The following is a 14,381-nucleotide window of genomic DNA, read 5'->3' as shown; positions in this document are numbered from 1 at the left end:
ATTAAGTTGTGATTAAGCTGATAGAAAGTTTCAAGTTCTCTCAGCAGAGCCGTGTTTGTTTTTGCTCCAGTAATCTCAGAATACGATTGTAAGAATTGTTGGTACTATGCCTTGAATTGTTGGTACTATGCCTTTTCATGTCTGACATGGTGTGATCTGATCATTCTACAGCAATTTGTGAATGACATTGTTGAATCATTTGTTTCCTATCTCTATCTCTACTTGTTTCCTATCTCTACTCTAACGTTTTGTGAGTAAATACACTCAGGTTATTAAAATATAATACAGTATTGTGCATTAAGTAGCCTATTTTATTCTAAAGCCATTGGATGTAGCCCACACTATTTTTTTTTTTCTTGTTATTTCAAAGTGTAGAAGAGTTGTTCCACYGAGTGAATCCTTTTTGTGTAGTGTAACTTGTTGAAAAAGGACGTTTGWTTTCACCAAATTTGAACGTTCTGTCATGAAGAGCACATGTTCAACTTAATAAAAAACATGTTTTCCCATCTTAAAGCTTCAATATGTAACTTCTTGGGTGAGACCCCACCAATTCACATAGAAAAGTGAGTTATAGATCTGTCACTCTCATTGAAAGCATGTCTAAGAAGCGGTAGATCTGTTCTATGTGCGCTATTTATATGCTTCCCATTCCTAAGTTTAGMTTTTGCTTTACTTTCGGTTTTGTACACCAGCCTCAAACAGCTGAAAATACAATATTTTTGGTTAATGAAAATATATCTCTCAGCATTTTAAATTGTATAATGATTCTCTACACATAATTCCCCCCAAAATTGTACCCTTATTTTACCAGGTAAGTTGACTGAGAACACATTCTCATTTACAGCAATGACCTGGGGAATAGTTATAGGGGAGAGGATGAGGGCCAGATTGGTACGAGGGCCAGTTTGGTACGAGGGCCAGATTGGTACGAGGGCCAGACTGGTACTAGGGCCAGATTGGGAATTTAGCCAGGACACCGTGGTTAACACCCCTACTCTTCTGATAAGTGCCATGGGATCTTTAGTGACCACAGAGAGTCAAGACATCTGTTTAACGTCCCATCTGAAAGACGGCACCCTACACAGGGCAATGTCCCCAATCACCGGGGCATTTTTTTTTAGACCAGAGGAAAGAGTGCCTCCTACTMGCCATACGAGAAGCCTTTTTAGTTCCTTTTACTGCACACATTTAGTTTCATCATTTTAAAAGATATTGCATCTCCTCCTTTTTGGAAGATTTTGGCTTTCTGATAATGTATCAATAATAACAAATAAAAATGTTCAATACAAGTTGGGCATAAACAAAAATTTGACCGTCTCTCAAACCTGATTCTGGGGCCCATTCTTCCCGCACTGTCACTGTCCTCAAGCCCACTGTCCTCACAATCAGAGGGTATGCTCGATTAGGCTCCTTTCGCCCATAGAATGTCCCTGTGTTCATTGCCTGTGAAGGCTGGGAATGTCAGTGGATATGTTGGCGTACCATTGACCAAGGCCATCATTTTACATCAAATTATATGTCATTCATTGAGCATTATATTGCCCTGAAAAGTTGTCTACTAAACAACATTTCCCTGAGGCAACAAAAAAAGTAGCCTCTCTTAACAAAAATAATATTATTTTTTTGAAATATACAGTACCAGTCAAAAGTTTGGACACGCCTACTAATTCAAGGGTTTTTCTTTATTTTTTCTATGTTCTCTATTGTAGAATAATAGTGAAGACATCAAAACTATGAAATAACACATATATCMATGTACATATCTACATATCATGTAGTAACTAAAAAAGTAAAAAATATATTTTATATTTGAGATTCTTCAAAGTAGCCACCCTTTGCCTTGATGACAGCTTTGCACACTCTTGGCATTCTCTCAACCAGCTTCATGAGGTAGTCACCTGAAATGCATTTCAATTAACAGGTGTGCCTTGTTAAAAGTTAATTTGTTGAATTCCTTTCCTTCTTAATGTGTTTGAGCCAATCAGTTGTGTTGTGACAAGGTAGGGGTGGTATACAGAAGATAGCCCTATTTGGTGAAAGAACAAGTCCATATTATGGCAAGAACAGCTCAAATAAGCAAAGAGAGGACCGCCACAGGAAAGGAATACCCAGAGTTACCTCTGCTGCGGAGGATAAGTTCATTAGAGTTACTAGCCTCAGACATTGCAGCCCAAATAAATGCTTCACAGAGTTCAAGTAACAGACACATCTCAACATCAACTGTTCAGAGGAGACTGCGTGAATCAGGCCTTCATGCTCGAATTMCTGCAAAGAAACCACTACTAAAGGACACCAATAATAAGAAGAGACTTGCTTAGGCCAAGAAACATGAGCAATGGACATAAGACCGGTAGAAATCTGTCCTTTGGTCGGATGAGTCCAAATGTGAGATTTTTTGTTCCAACCACCGTGTCTTTGTGAGACGCAGAGTAGGTGGACGGTGAACGGATGATCTCCGCATGTGAAGCATGGAGGAGGAAGTGTGATGTTGTGGGGGTGCTTTGCTGGAGACACTGTCTGTGATTTATTTAGAATTCAAGGCACACTTAACCAGCATGGCTCCCACAGAATTCTGCAGCGATACGCCATCCCATCTGGTTTGCGCTGAGTGGGACGTTCATTTGTTTTTCAACAGGACAATGACCCAACTCACCTCCAGGCTGTGTAAGGGCTATTTGACCAAGAAGGAGAGTGATGGAGTGCTGCAGCAGATGACCTGGCCTTCACAATCACCTGACCTCAACCCAATTGAGATGGTTTGGGATGAGTTGGACCGCAGAGTGAAGGAAAAGCAGCCAACAAGTGKACAGCATATGTGGGAACTCCTTCAAGACTGTTGGAAAAGCTACTTTAATGAATATAAAATCTCAAATATATTTTGATTTGTTTCACACTTTTTTGGTTACTACAGAATTCCATATGTGTTCTTTCATAGTTTTGATGTTTACACTATTATTCTACAATGTAGAAAATAGTGAAATAAAGAAAAACCCTTGAATGAGTAGGCGTGTCCAAACTTTTGACTGGTACTGTATATAAAAACAAAATATATATAAAAAAAACTATAAYATATGCTTCTTTAGAGGTTATTACACTATTACTTTTTTTTGTCAATTTATCTCTTGAAACATGCAAAATAATTACATGTAACGTTACTGTACTTTTCACTCACACAATGCACTCAGGTCGCTATTGGTTCCTGATTCTTTCAGTCGGTATGGTGTCTCAATTGGGGGAGGGACCTTCTTGGTCCCTCCCCCAATTGAGACACCATACAGACTTCTGGACCTCATTAGATTGTTTACAGACATGTCATCACATATTGTCATCACATATTGTCATGTGTAGGAATTTTAACAAATATATATGGGTAGTGTGAGGGGATAAAATGTTTCCTGGTGCCGATGTGCAGTAGAGGGTTAAAAATCAGATTTATTGAATTTTCCATATGGTCTATATTAAAGGGCACTTAGTTTAATATAACATGCATTTAAAATTAATTTCGTGGAATGACCCACAAAAAAGATTGAACCTACTTTGTCTTGAATATTCTCCAGACTAACTCTATCATCTAATCTTTTTAGACTAATGTTTTCATCGCTTGGAGCCTCAGGTGATATAACTGGGTTTTCTGAAGGGCCACATTCATTCTATAAAATGTATGATATCACATATCCTCCCATTGATTCAAATAATAGGTCACATAATTGCAGAAGAGGTGATTTCTCTGAAACCTGCCTGCTAAAAGTGGTACGCCGTGTAGTAGTTTATGTCTCTGCAAATTGGGGTGCCACAATATGCAACCCGTGTCATTTTTTGCAGAGGCCTGTCAGTATGGAAATGACGCGCTCGGGATCTTTGGCGAGACCATAAATGATTCTCTTGCTAACCACCGTGTTCTCATTGTTAGGATCAAGGAAAGGACAAGACAGCCCATTTGCTGCGGTCCGTGTTGTGCGCTCCGCAMTGTGTGAGAACAGTGAATGCTGATCTGAGAAGTCGGATAGTGCGATAGTGGGTTGGATAGTGGTCGCAGCTCCGGGTTGGGAAGAGACAATTTCACAACAGTGACATCACCTCTGATCTGCGCATTTAGGCTACAATCGGCACAAGGTGGGACAGTCAGAAAAGCACAAGCCCTGGGTTATCCTCGAGAAAAAGGGAAGCATAGGGACACAAATGTGAGTGACACAGCGACACAGGTGCAGTGAAATCAAACTGGCGGTGCTCTTAGGATGCAGAAGTCACCCGTGGAAGATGCAAACTTCCTCTCCAAATATTTCTTCTGGTAAGGAATGATATGTTTTCTTCATCTATGTGCCGGCTGATTTGACGCGTAAATGAACCATGGAATGATTTTCTAGACGTGGTTGCCAGATTTGGAGAGCGCACTGTTGTTGAAAGGGGACCAGGTCAGGTCAAGGCAGGTCCCATGAATCTTACTTATTATTTTATAGATGTTTCAATGGTCACTTTTAGGGCAACTATGCACCATAGACAGTTTCTGTGTCCTGTTTTGCTCTGAGAGGAAATTCCAGCAGCCCCTTTGCGCTCCAGTGCGTCACGTGTCGATTGTCCTCCAACTTTCATAATGATTATCTTTGTATGAAATGTGTAATTGATACTAAACATCTTTCGTCATTTTTCAGGCGCGTAAAAGACTTCTACATTGTGATCTTGTAGCCTACAATAGGCCTACTCACCACACGCTTCCTGACATTAGAAAAGCCCATGTCATCCCAAAACTCATTATAATGCACATAGTCTACTCAGGATTGCCTATATATTTTTTAAACAAATAGATATTCAGCTATCTTTTAACTATCTATATAGCTATCTAAGATGTAGTAGGCCTAATTCTCCAGCTACATACACTCTGCTATTTGCTTGCTGTTTGATTTTGTCACCCTATAGATATGACTGGGCGTTTGTTTAATTAATTTATACATTTATCTGTGGTCAACTTCGGAGGACATTGATCTATGTAGGTACCTCAGAAGTAGGCTATATTCTATATTCTATACACGCTGTATAGCTACTCACTTGTTGTGAGTTTCCCACTGCAAAAACTGGTTGAATCAACGTTGTTTACATGTCATTTTAAAATAAGGTTAAATCAACGTGGAAAACTGATTGGATTTGCAAAAWGTCCTTAACATGAGGGAATATTGTATTTTTTTCATCCAACTGTTAACCTAAATCCAATGACATGGCGACATTTAAAAAAAAAAAAGTAATGTTGAATTATAATGAATTGATAACTCCATCAAATGTAAATTTAAACAGGACTTTGAAATGATGTCTGTGCTCAGTGGGATAATGTGTTCGCTTGTGTGAGTGGAGAAATGTGATAGGAGTTCATTACCAACCTAACCTCCTATACCCATTTGGTTGTTTTGCAGGTGGACATCTCCACTGTTGAGGAAGGGCTTCAGAAAGAAGTTGGAGTTGACAGATGTTTATAAAGCACCATATTTTGATCTCGCAGACAATCTTTCTGAACGACTAGAAAGGTTTGTATCAGCCAAAGTGCCTCACTTTATGAAAATGTAAGGCACGGTGGACTCATATTAAATTGATATAACCATTTTATAACTATTATTCTTAATCTAAATCAGAATCACAGATGTGTGCGGCATTGGAAGTTACTAAATACAAAATTAGAAACTAATTGGATTACACACAAGTAGCCTACTTAGAGAACCTATTTTTACTTATGTCTTATAGTTATTAATTTGATTCCAGCCATATGAATGATATAGAACACAAAATATTTTGATAGAGGATTAGCCTCATGCTATATCAATATATCAAATTGAGTGCTCCTGTTGGCATTGTTGTTGGTCCCTTCTTTGTTGTTGTCTTGTTGAGTTGTGAGAGTTGATCATTCATGTTTCTTACTGCCCTTTAAGTGTATTTACTGTAATAACCCCCCATCCATTCCACCGCCCATCCAATGATTGCAATGATTAGCTAAGGAACTGGAAATTCTAGACAGACAACCCCAACCTTAAATATGGGATGGTTTTTCGTTGGAAGTGGACAGACAAACATAAACCTTAGCGTGTCCCAAACAAACACACTGGAGACGGGATGAGTCAGGCTGGGCTCTCTCTCTCTAACGTCCGCCTCTCAATTCAATTCAATGGGCTTTATTGGCATGGGAAACATGTGTTAACATTGCCAAAGCAAGTGAGGTAGATAATATACAAAAATGAAATAAACAATAAAAATTAACAGTAAACATTTTTCAAAACAATAAAGACATTACAAATGTCATATTATGTATATATACAGTGTTGTAACAATGTACAAATGTTTAAAGTACACAAGGGGAAATAAATAAGCATAAATATGGGTTGTATTTACAATGGTGTTTGTTCTTCACTGGTTGCCCTTTTCTTGTGGCAACAGGTCACAAATCATGCTGCTGTGATGGCACACTGTGGAATTTCACCCAGTAGATATGGGAGTTTATCAAAATTGGGTTTGTTTTRGAATTCTTTGTGGATCTGTGTAATCTCTCTCAATCTCACTTTCTCTCCAATCCCTCTGTCCCTTTCTTTCTCTAAGTCTCTCCCCTTTCCCTTTCCCCTCACTGTATGTGCCCTCTCCTCTCCGCTCTGTCCCCGTTATTTAAGAGCAAGTAAATGTCACACCTTTGAGAGGATTGTAGAAAGAACAAAGAAAAAAGGGAAGGATCTTAGGCCACCCGTTAAATGCCGCCCGTGTTTTCGCCCCCGAAACAATGCAAACACAACCCTTCCCCATGATGACCCTGCTGCGGGGGCCCCTATGGGGCGGGGGCAGGGGCAGCGTCACAGTAAAGGGTGCCAGCAGCCCTCTAAATGGGTGTTAAAGTCGACCTTTAAAAGGGCCAGATGCCCGGAGAGTGATAAATGACCGGGTCATTTTTTAAATCTGCCAAATACTGTTGGTAGCTGCATGGGAATTTGAACTTTACATTGAATTAACAGGTTGGTATGGTCCCTCAATCTATGATGCGCACACGTGTTCTCTTACACTCTCTTTCTCTGTCTCTCTTTCTCTCTCAATCTCTCACTGTTTCTCTCTCTTTCTCTGTCTCTTTCTCTCTCAATCTCTCACTGTTTCTCTCTCTTTCTCTGTCTCTCTTTCTCTCTCAATCTCTCACTGTTTCTCTCTCTTTCTCTGTCTCTCTTTCTCTCTCAATCTCTCACTGTTTCTCTCTCTTTCTCTGTCTCTCTTTCTCTCTCAATCTCTCACTGTTTCTCTCTCTTTCTCTGTCTCTCTTCTCTTTCAATCTCTCACTGTTTCTCTCTCTTTCTCTTTCTCTCTCAATCTCTCATCTCTCATGTTTTCTCTCTCTTTCTCTTGTCTCTCGTTCACTGTCAATCTCTAACTGTTTCTCTCTCTTTCTCTGTCTCGCTTTCTCTCTCAATCTCTCACTGTTTTTCTCTCTCTTTCTCTGTCTCTCTTTCTCTCTCAATCTCTCACTGTTCTCTCTCTTTCCTGTCTCTTTCTCTCTCAATCTCTCACTGTTCTCTCTCTTTCTCTGTCTCTCTTTCTCTCTCAATCTCTCACTGTTTCTCTCTCTTTCTCTTTCCTCTCAATCTCTCAATCTCTCACTGTTTCTCTCTCTTTCTCTGTCTCTCGTTCACTGTCAATCTCTAACTGTTTCTCTCTCTTTCTCTGTCTCGCTTTCTCTTCTCAATCTCTCACTGTTTCTCTCTCTTTCTCTGTCTCTCTTTCTCTCTCAATCTCTTCCCCTTCTCTCTCTCTCTCTCTCTCTCTCTTCTCTCTCTCTCTCTCTCTCTCTCTCTCTCTCTCTCTCTCTCTCTCTCTCTTCTCTCTCTCTCTCTTTCTCTCTCTCTCTCTCTCTGTCTCTCTTTCCAATCTCTCACTCTGTCTCTATCTATCTTCTCTCTCAATCTTCTCTCTCTCTCACACATTTTCAAGATTTTTTCCTCCTCCATTTTTCTTATAAATGTTGTCATCTTTTTCTCTTTCCTCTTGTTCTCCCTCGTTTGTTAAGGTCTCTGCACTCCGTTTAATAAATTAACCAAATCACCCAGGTTATACACCAGTGCCCTGAACAATGTGCCCCTACTTTTACTGTTAGCTAATGTGTGTGTTTTTTAACAGTTTCTAACTCCTCTGGTCTGTGTTCTTGGTGTAGAGAATGGGATCGAGAAGTGGCATCGGCCAAGAAGAAGCCTCGGCTCTTGCGGGCACTCTCCCGTTGTTTCCTCTGGCCTTTTGTGTTCTACGGAATCCTGCTGTACTTTGGGGTGAGTCCATCTCTCCGCGTAAAGCACAGTTGGCCAACGGTTACCTGGAGAGGCTGCAGTTTAACAGTCTATTTGATCAGGTGTGTTGGAGCTGGGCTGGAGCAAAAGCCTGCACACATTGTGGGCACCGGAGTTTGCCACGTTTGTCAAAAAAGCCTCCATACTTTATTAGTACGATACCAGATGATGAATCGCTTTGTATTTAAAATGTAGGTCACTGTTTGGTTCTTATTATAGTGTTATTTCACCCAGCACRTAAGTATACTGTGATACGCACATGACAATATCTCGCATATGAGAACATGTCATGTATTGTGACAGCAGACGTGTTATACCATTGCTAGGGTTGTGTGTGTGATCAATTCCATTTAAATTCAGGAGGGAAATGGAAATTTCCAATTAAAGATTTTTTTTTTAAAAGCGCCCATTTATTGTCAATGAGGAGTTGACAAGGAGTTCAAATTCACTTCCTAAATTGATGGAGGGAGTTGGAACTGGAATGGAACTGACCTCAACCCAACCCKGGCTGGCTGTTAGCCTGTTCTGTCCTGTACGTGTGTGTTACTTACTAGTGAATTAGTGGCATGACCAGAGTATTGAGAAGATGCATGTGTCACTGCAGTGTGAGTATCCCAGTGTRCCCGGCTCGGAGAGGAAGCTGACGTCAGTAGCAGGTCTTGCGTAACCTAGTGGTGTGGGGTGTTCCCCGTGGAACCTTCTAGGAATGCCCATCAGTTCAGTTCAGAGTTGATTGGAAATAAGACTAGAGGTATCAGCAAGGTACATCATTAAGACAATGATATCAAACTGCCACTAAATTYTATTTTGTAGGATAGATTCTGAACTCTTTACATCAACGTCTCTGGATGTTTTTTTTTTCTCTTTTCTTACAGGAGGCGTCGAAGACAGTGCAGCCCCAGCTCCTGGGTCGTATAATCGGCTCGTTTGACCCCATCCATGCCCCTGAGCGGGAGCAGGGTTACTACCTAGCCCTGGGTCTCTGTCTTCTCTTCACTGCTCGCTTCCTGCTCCTGCAGCCAGCCATCTTTGGACTGCACCACCTGGGCATGCAGATACGCATCGCTCTCTTCAGCCTCATCTATAAGAAGGTGCGTGTGGCGGGGGAAGTGGTGTGTGTGTGTGTGTGTGTGGGGAGGAAGTGGTATGTGTGGGAGGGGGAAGTGGCATGTGTGGGGAGGAAGTGGTGTGTGTGGGAGGAGGAAGTGGTGTGTGTGTGTGAGGAGGAAGTGGTGTGTGTGGGAGGAGGAAGTGGTGTGTGTGGGAGGAGGAAGTGGTGTGTGTGGGAGGGGGAAGTGGTGTGTGTTTGTGTGCATCTGACATGCCACCACCTAGGCATGCATGCAGATCCACATCACCCTCTTCAGTGTAGCCACTCTCTGTTGTGAGGGTCAGCTATGTAGCTGCTACATCCTCTTAGTGCCTCTCCTGTGTCACGTTTTTAACCCTTTGTGTCCGTCCTAACCCCTGACCTTCAACACCCAAGACTCTGAAGCTGTCCAGCCGAGTCCTGGACAAGATCAGCACAGGTCAGCTGGTCAGCCTGATGTCAGCCCACCTCAACAAGCTGGATGAGGTAAGAACCACCCAACTCATCTGCTGTACTAACCCTAACCTCAACAATATGGATGAGAACTAAGGACCCAAATAATTGACTTACACTGAACAAAAGAATAAAAACGCAACGTGACAATTTCAAAGGCTTTACTGAGTTACAGTTCATAACAGGAAATCAGTCAATTTAAATCAATTCATAAATTCCTAATCTATGGATTTCACATGACTGGGAATCCAGATATGCATCTGATGGTCACAGATACCTTTAAAAATAAAGGTAGGGGTGGGGATCAGAGAACTGGTCAGTATCTGGTGTGACCAACATTTGCCTCATGCAGCACGACACATCTCCTTCGCATACTGTAGAGTTGATCAGGCTGTTCATTTTATCCTGTGGAATGTTGTCCCAGTCCTCTTCAATGGATGTGCGAAGTTACTGGATATTGGGTGGAACCGGAACACGCTGTCGTACATGTCGATGCAGAGCATCCCAAACATGCTCAATGGGTGACATGTCTGGAGGTAGGCCATGGTAGAACTGGGAAATGTTCACCTTCCAGGAATTGTGTACAGATCCTTGCGAAATGGGGCCGTGCATTATCATTCTGAAACATGAGATGATGGCGGCGGAAGAATGACACGACAATGGCCCTCAGGATCTCGTCACGGTATCTCTGTGCATTCAAATTGCCATCGATAAAATGCAATTGAGCTTGTTGTCCATAGCTTATGCCTGCCCATACCATAACCCCARCGCCACCATGGGGCATTCTGTAAACAACGTTGACATCTGCAAACCGCTCGCCCCTGTACATCTGTCCTGTACAGTTGAAACCGTGATTCATCTGTGAAGAGCACACTTCTCCAGTGTGCCAGTGGCCATCGAAGGTGAGCATTTGCCCACTGAAGTCGATTACAACGCTGAAGTCAGTCAGGTCAAGACCCTTGTGAATACGACGAGCACGTAGATAAGCTTCCCTGAGACGGTTTCTGGTAGTTTTAGCTTTGGGCTAAGCCACAAGAGAGGAGAAGAGAGAGCTTGGAACAAGTGAGAGTTTGAAGCCACATCCAATCCAGGTGATAATTGCCTAGGAGCAAGGTAGCAGAGTGTTATTGACATTCAACACCCCTGCTCTAGGACTCCTAACGTTCAGCCTTCACTATCCTAGCTACGGCTAAATTACACACCCCTCTCATCCCATGTTGGCTTGACAAATGGCTGGCTTCACTTGTTTTCCACCACTGAGCACTGACATAGGACTCATGCCCAAGCCTAACCGGAGTGGAGAAATGTGCTTGGAGTGTGACTCACATTTTTTACGTCCTTCCTCTCTATTGACATCTGCATGATGTATGATTTTAACAGGGAGGTCGGAGTTGCCTGGCTGCGTATGTATCTCGAGCTGTGATTCGGCCCATGCTGCAGTTTGTTTGTTACCACATAGTTCAACTGGGAGATATTCCTGGGAGCACAGCTAGAGTTGTGGTGTCTCAATTCGTAGAAAGCATAGCTTGGTGTTTGGATGACGATGCAACAATGATTCAAAGTAGTTGAGATTGCAAAATGTCATTCCTGCCCTTGACTACAGTATACTGGCCCAAACTGGCCCTTCAACCTGTTCCCCTCAATACCACCATGGCCACCTAACTATCCCTAACTAACTGGCTCATTCAAATCCCACCTTTTACCACTGAAACTTTTCCCCCATTGTCTTCTGACACGTTTCGTCACTCTTATGCAACGGTGAAGAAAATCACGCTTTCTGACATAAGACAATGCTCTTCTTGACATCATTGTTATAGAGGAGAATGCATTCTCTAGTCGACTAACCTGGTAAACTGACAGTTAAAAAGTAGATTACTTAGGTCCCTTAGTTCTCATCGAGATTATTGAGGTTGAGGTTAGGGTTAGTACAGCAGATGAGTTGGGTGGTTCTTACCTCATCCATGTTTGTTTGAGGTGGGCTGACATCAGGCTGACCAGCTGACCTGTGCTGATCTTGTCCAGGACCCGGCTGGACAGCTTCAGAGTCTGAAGTGTCAAAGGTCAGGGGTTAGGACAGACACAAAGGGTTAAAAAGCTGAAGCAGGAGAGGCTGCAGTATGACACTAAGGGTGTGGCAGCCACACAGCCCGACCCTCACACAAGAGTCTGGCTACACTGAAGAGGGCAATGTAGATCTTCATGCCTGCCAAGGTGGTGGCATGCCAAAGATGTGCCCATACACACACCCACACCCTGCCACACAAACACCCCCCCCCCCCCCCCCACAACCTTCTTATAGATGAGGCTGAAGAGAGCGATGCGTATCTGCATGCCCAGGTGGTGCAGTCCAAAGATGGCTGGCTGCAGGAGCAGGAAGCGAGCAGTGAAGAGAAGACAGAGACCCAGGGCTAGGTAGTAACCCTGCTCCCGCTCAGGGGCATGGATGGGGTCAAACGAGCCGATTATACGACCCAGGAGCTGGGGCTGCACTGTCTTCGACGCCTCCTGTAAGAAAAGAGAAAAAAAACATCCAGAGACGTTGATGTAAAGAGTTCAGAATCTATCCTACAAAATATAATTTAGTGGCAGTTTGATATCATTGTCTAAATGATGTACCTTGCTGATACCTCTAGTCTTATTTCCAATCAACTCTGAACTGAACTGATGGCATTCCTAGAAGGTTCCACGGGGAACACCCCACACCACTAGGTTACGCAAGACCTGCTACTGACGTCAGCTTCCTCTCCGAGCCGGGAACACTGGGATACTCACACTGCAGTGACACATGCATCTTCTCAATACTCTGGTCATGCACTAATTCACTAGTAAGTAACACACACGTACAGGACAGAACAGGCTAACAGCCAGCCGGGGTTGGGTTGAGGTCAGTTTCCATTCCAGTTCCAACTCCCTCCATCAATTTAGGAAGTGAATTTGAACTCCTTGTCAACTCCTCATTGACAATAAATGGGCGCTTTTAAAAAAAAAATTTTAATTGGAAATTTCCATTTCCCTCCTGAATTTAAATGGAATTGATCACACAACAAACCCTAGCAATGGTATAACACGTCTGCTGTCACAATACATGACATGTTTCTCATATGCGAGATATTGTCATGTGCGTATCACAGTATATTTAAGTGCTGGGTGAAATAACACTATAATAAGAACCAAACAGTGACCTACATTTTAAAATACAAAGGATTCATCATCTGGTATCGTACTAATAAAGTATGGAGGCTTTTTTGACAAAACGTGGCAAACTCCGGTGCCCACAATGTGTGCAGGCTTTTGCTCCAGCCCAGCTCCAACACACCTGATCAAATAGACTGTTAAACTGCAGCCCTCTCCCGTTGTTTCCTACTGGCTTTTGTGTTGCTACGGAATCCTGCTGTACTTTGGGGTGAGTCCAATCTTCCGGTAAAGCACAGTTGGCCACGGTTACCTGGAGAGGCTGCAGTTTAACAGTCTATTGATCAGGTGTGTTTGGAGCTGGCTGGAGCAAAAGCCTGCACACATTGTGGGCACGGAGTTTTGCGCCACGTTTGTCAAAAAAGCCTCCCATACTTATTAGTAGATACCAGATGAATGAAATCGCTTTGTATTTAAAATGTAGGTCACTGTTTGTTGCTTAATTATAGTTGTTATTTCACCCAGCACTTAAGTATACTGTGATAGCACATGACAATATCTCGCATATGAGAACATGTCATGTATTGTGACAGCAGACGTGTTATACCATTGCTAGGGTTGTGTGTGTGATCAATTCCATTTTATAATTCAGGAGGGAAATGGAAATTTCCAATTAAAGATTTTTTTTTTAAAAGCGCCATTTATTGTCAATGAGGAGTTGACAAGGAGTTCAAATTCACTTCCTAAATTGATGGAGGGAGTTGGAACTGGAATGGAACTGACCTCAACCCCAACCCCGGCTGGCTGTTTAGCCTGTTCTGTCCTGTACGTGTGTGTTAACTTACTAGTGAATTAGTGGCATGACGCAGAGTATTGGAAGATGCATGTGTCACTGCAGTGTGAAGGTATCCAGTGTTCCCCGGACTCGGAGAGGAAGCCTGACGTCAAGTAGCAGGTCTTGCGTAACCTAGTGGTGTGGGGTGTTCCCCGTGAACCTTCTAGGAATGCCATCAGTTCAGTTCAGAGTTGATTGGAAATAAGACTAGAGGTATCAGCAAGGTACATCATTAAGACAATGATATCAAACTGCCACTAAATTATATTTTGTAGGATAGATTCTGAACTCTTTACATCAACGTCTCCCTGGATGTTTTTTTCTTCTCTTTTCTTACAGGAGCGTCGAAGACAGTGCAGCCGCCAGCCTCCTGGGTCGTATAATCGGCTCGTTTGACCCATCCATGCCCTGAACGGGAGCAGGGTTACTACCCTAGCACCTGGGTCTCTGTCTTCTCTTCACTGCTCGCTTCCTGCTCCTGCAGACCAGCCATCTTTGGACTGCACCACCTGGGCATGCAGATACGCATCGCTCTCTTCAGCCTCACTTCTATAAGAAGGTGTGGGGGGGGGGGGGGGGGGGG

General features: G+C 42.8%; 1 protein-coding gene across 1 annotated transcript in view; it reads left to right on the top strand.

The window, feature by feature from the left end:
* Nucleotides 1-3,922: 3,922 nt before the first annotated feature.
* LOC111962718 (cystic fibrosis transmembrane conductance regulator-like) overlaps nt 3,923-14,381 on the top strand; it is a 90,840-nt gene continuing 80,381 nt past the window's right edge. The window contains 5 exon segments of the mRNA XM_070439875.1: nt 3,923-4,288; nt 5,403-5,513; nt 8,159-8,270; nt 9,164-9,379; nt 9,775-9,864. Of these exon segments, the coding sequence (XP_070295976.1) occupies nt 4,236-4,288; nt 5,403-5,513; nt 8,159-8,270; nt 9,164-9,379; nt 9,775-9,864 (582 nt within the window). The 5' untranslated portion in view covers nt 3,923-4,235.

This window comes from Salvelinus sp. IW2-2015, linkage group LG4q.1:29 (assembly GCF_002910315.2).
Source record: "Salvelinus sp. IW2-2015 linkage group LG4q.1:29, ASM291031v2, whole genome shotgun sequence".
Lineage (NCBI taxonomy): Eukaryota > Metazoa > Chordata > Actinopteri > Salmoniformes > Salmonidae > Salvelinus > Salvelinus sp. IW2-2015.
This window is presented reverse-complemented; position numbering and strand designations above follow the sequence as displayed.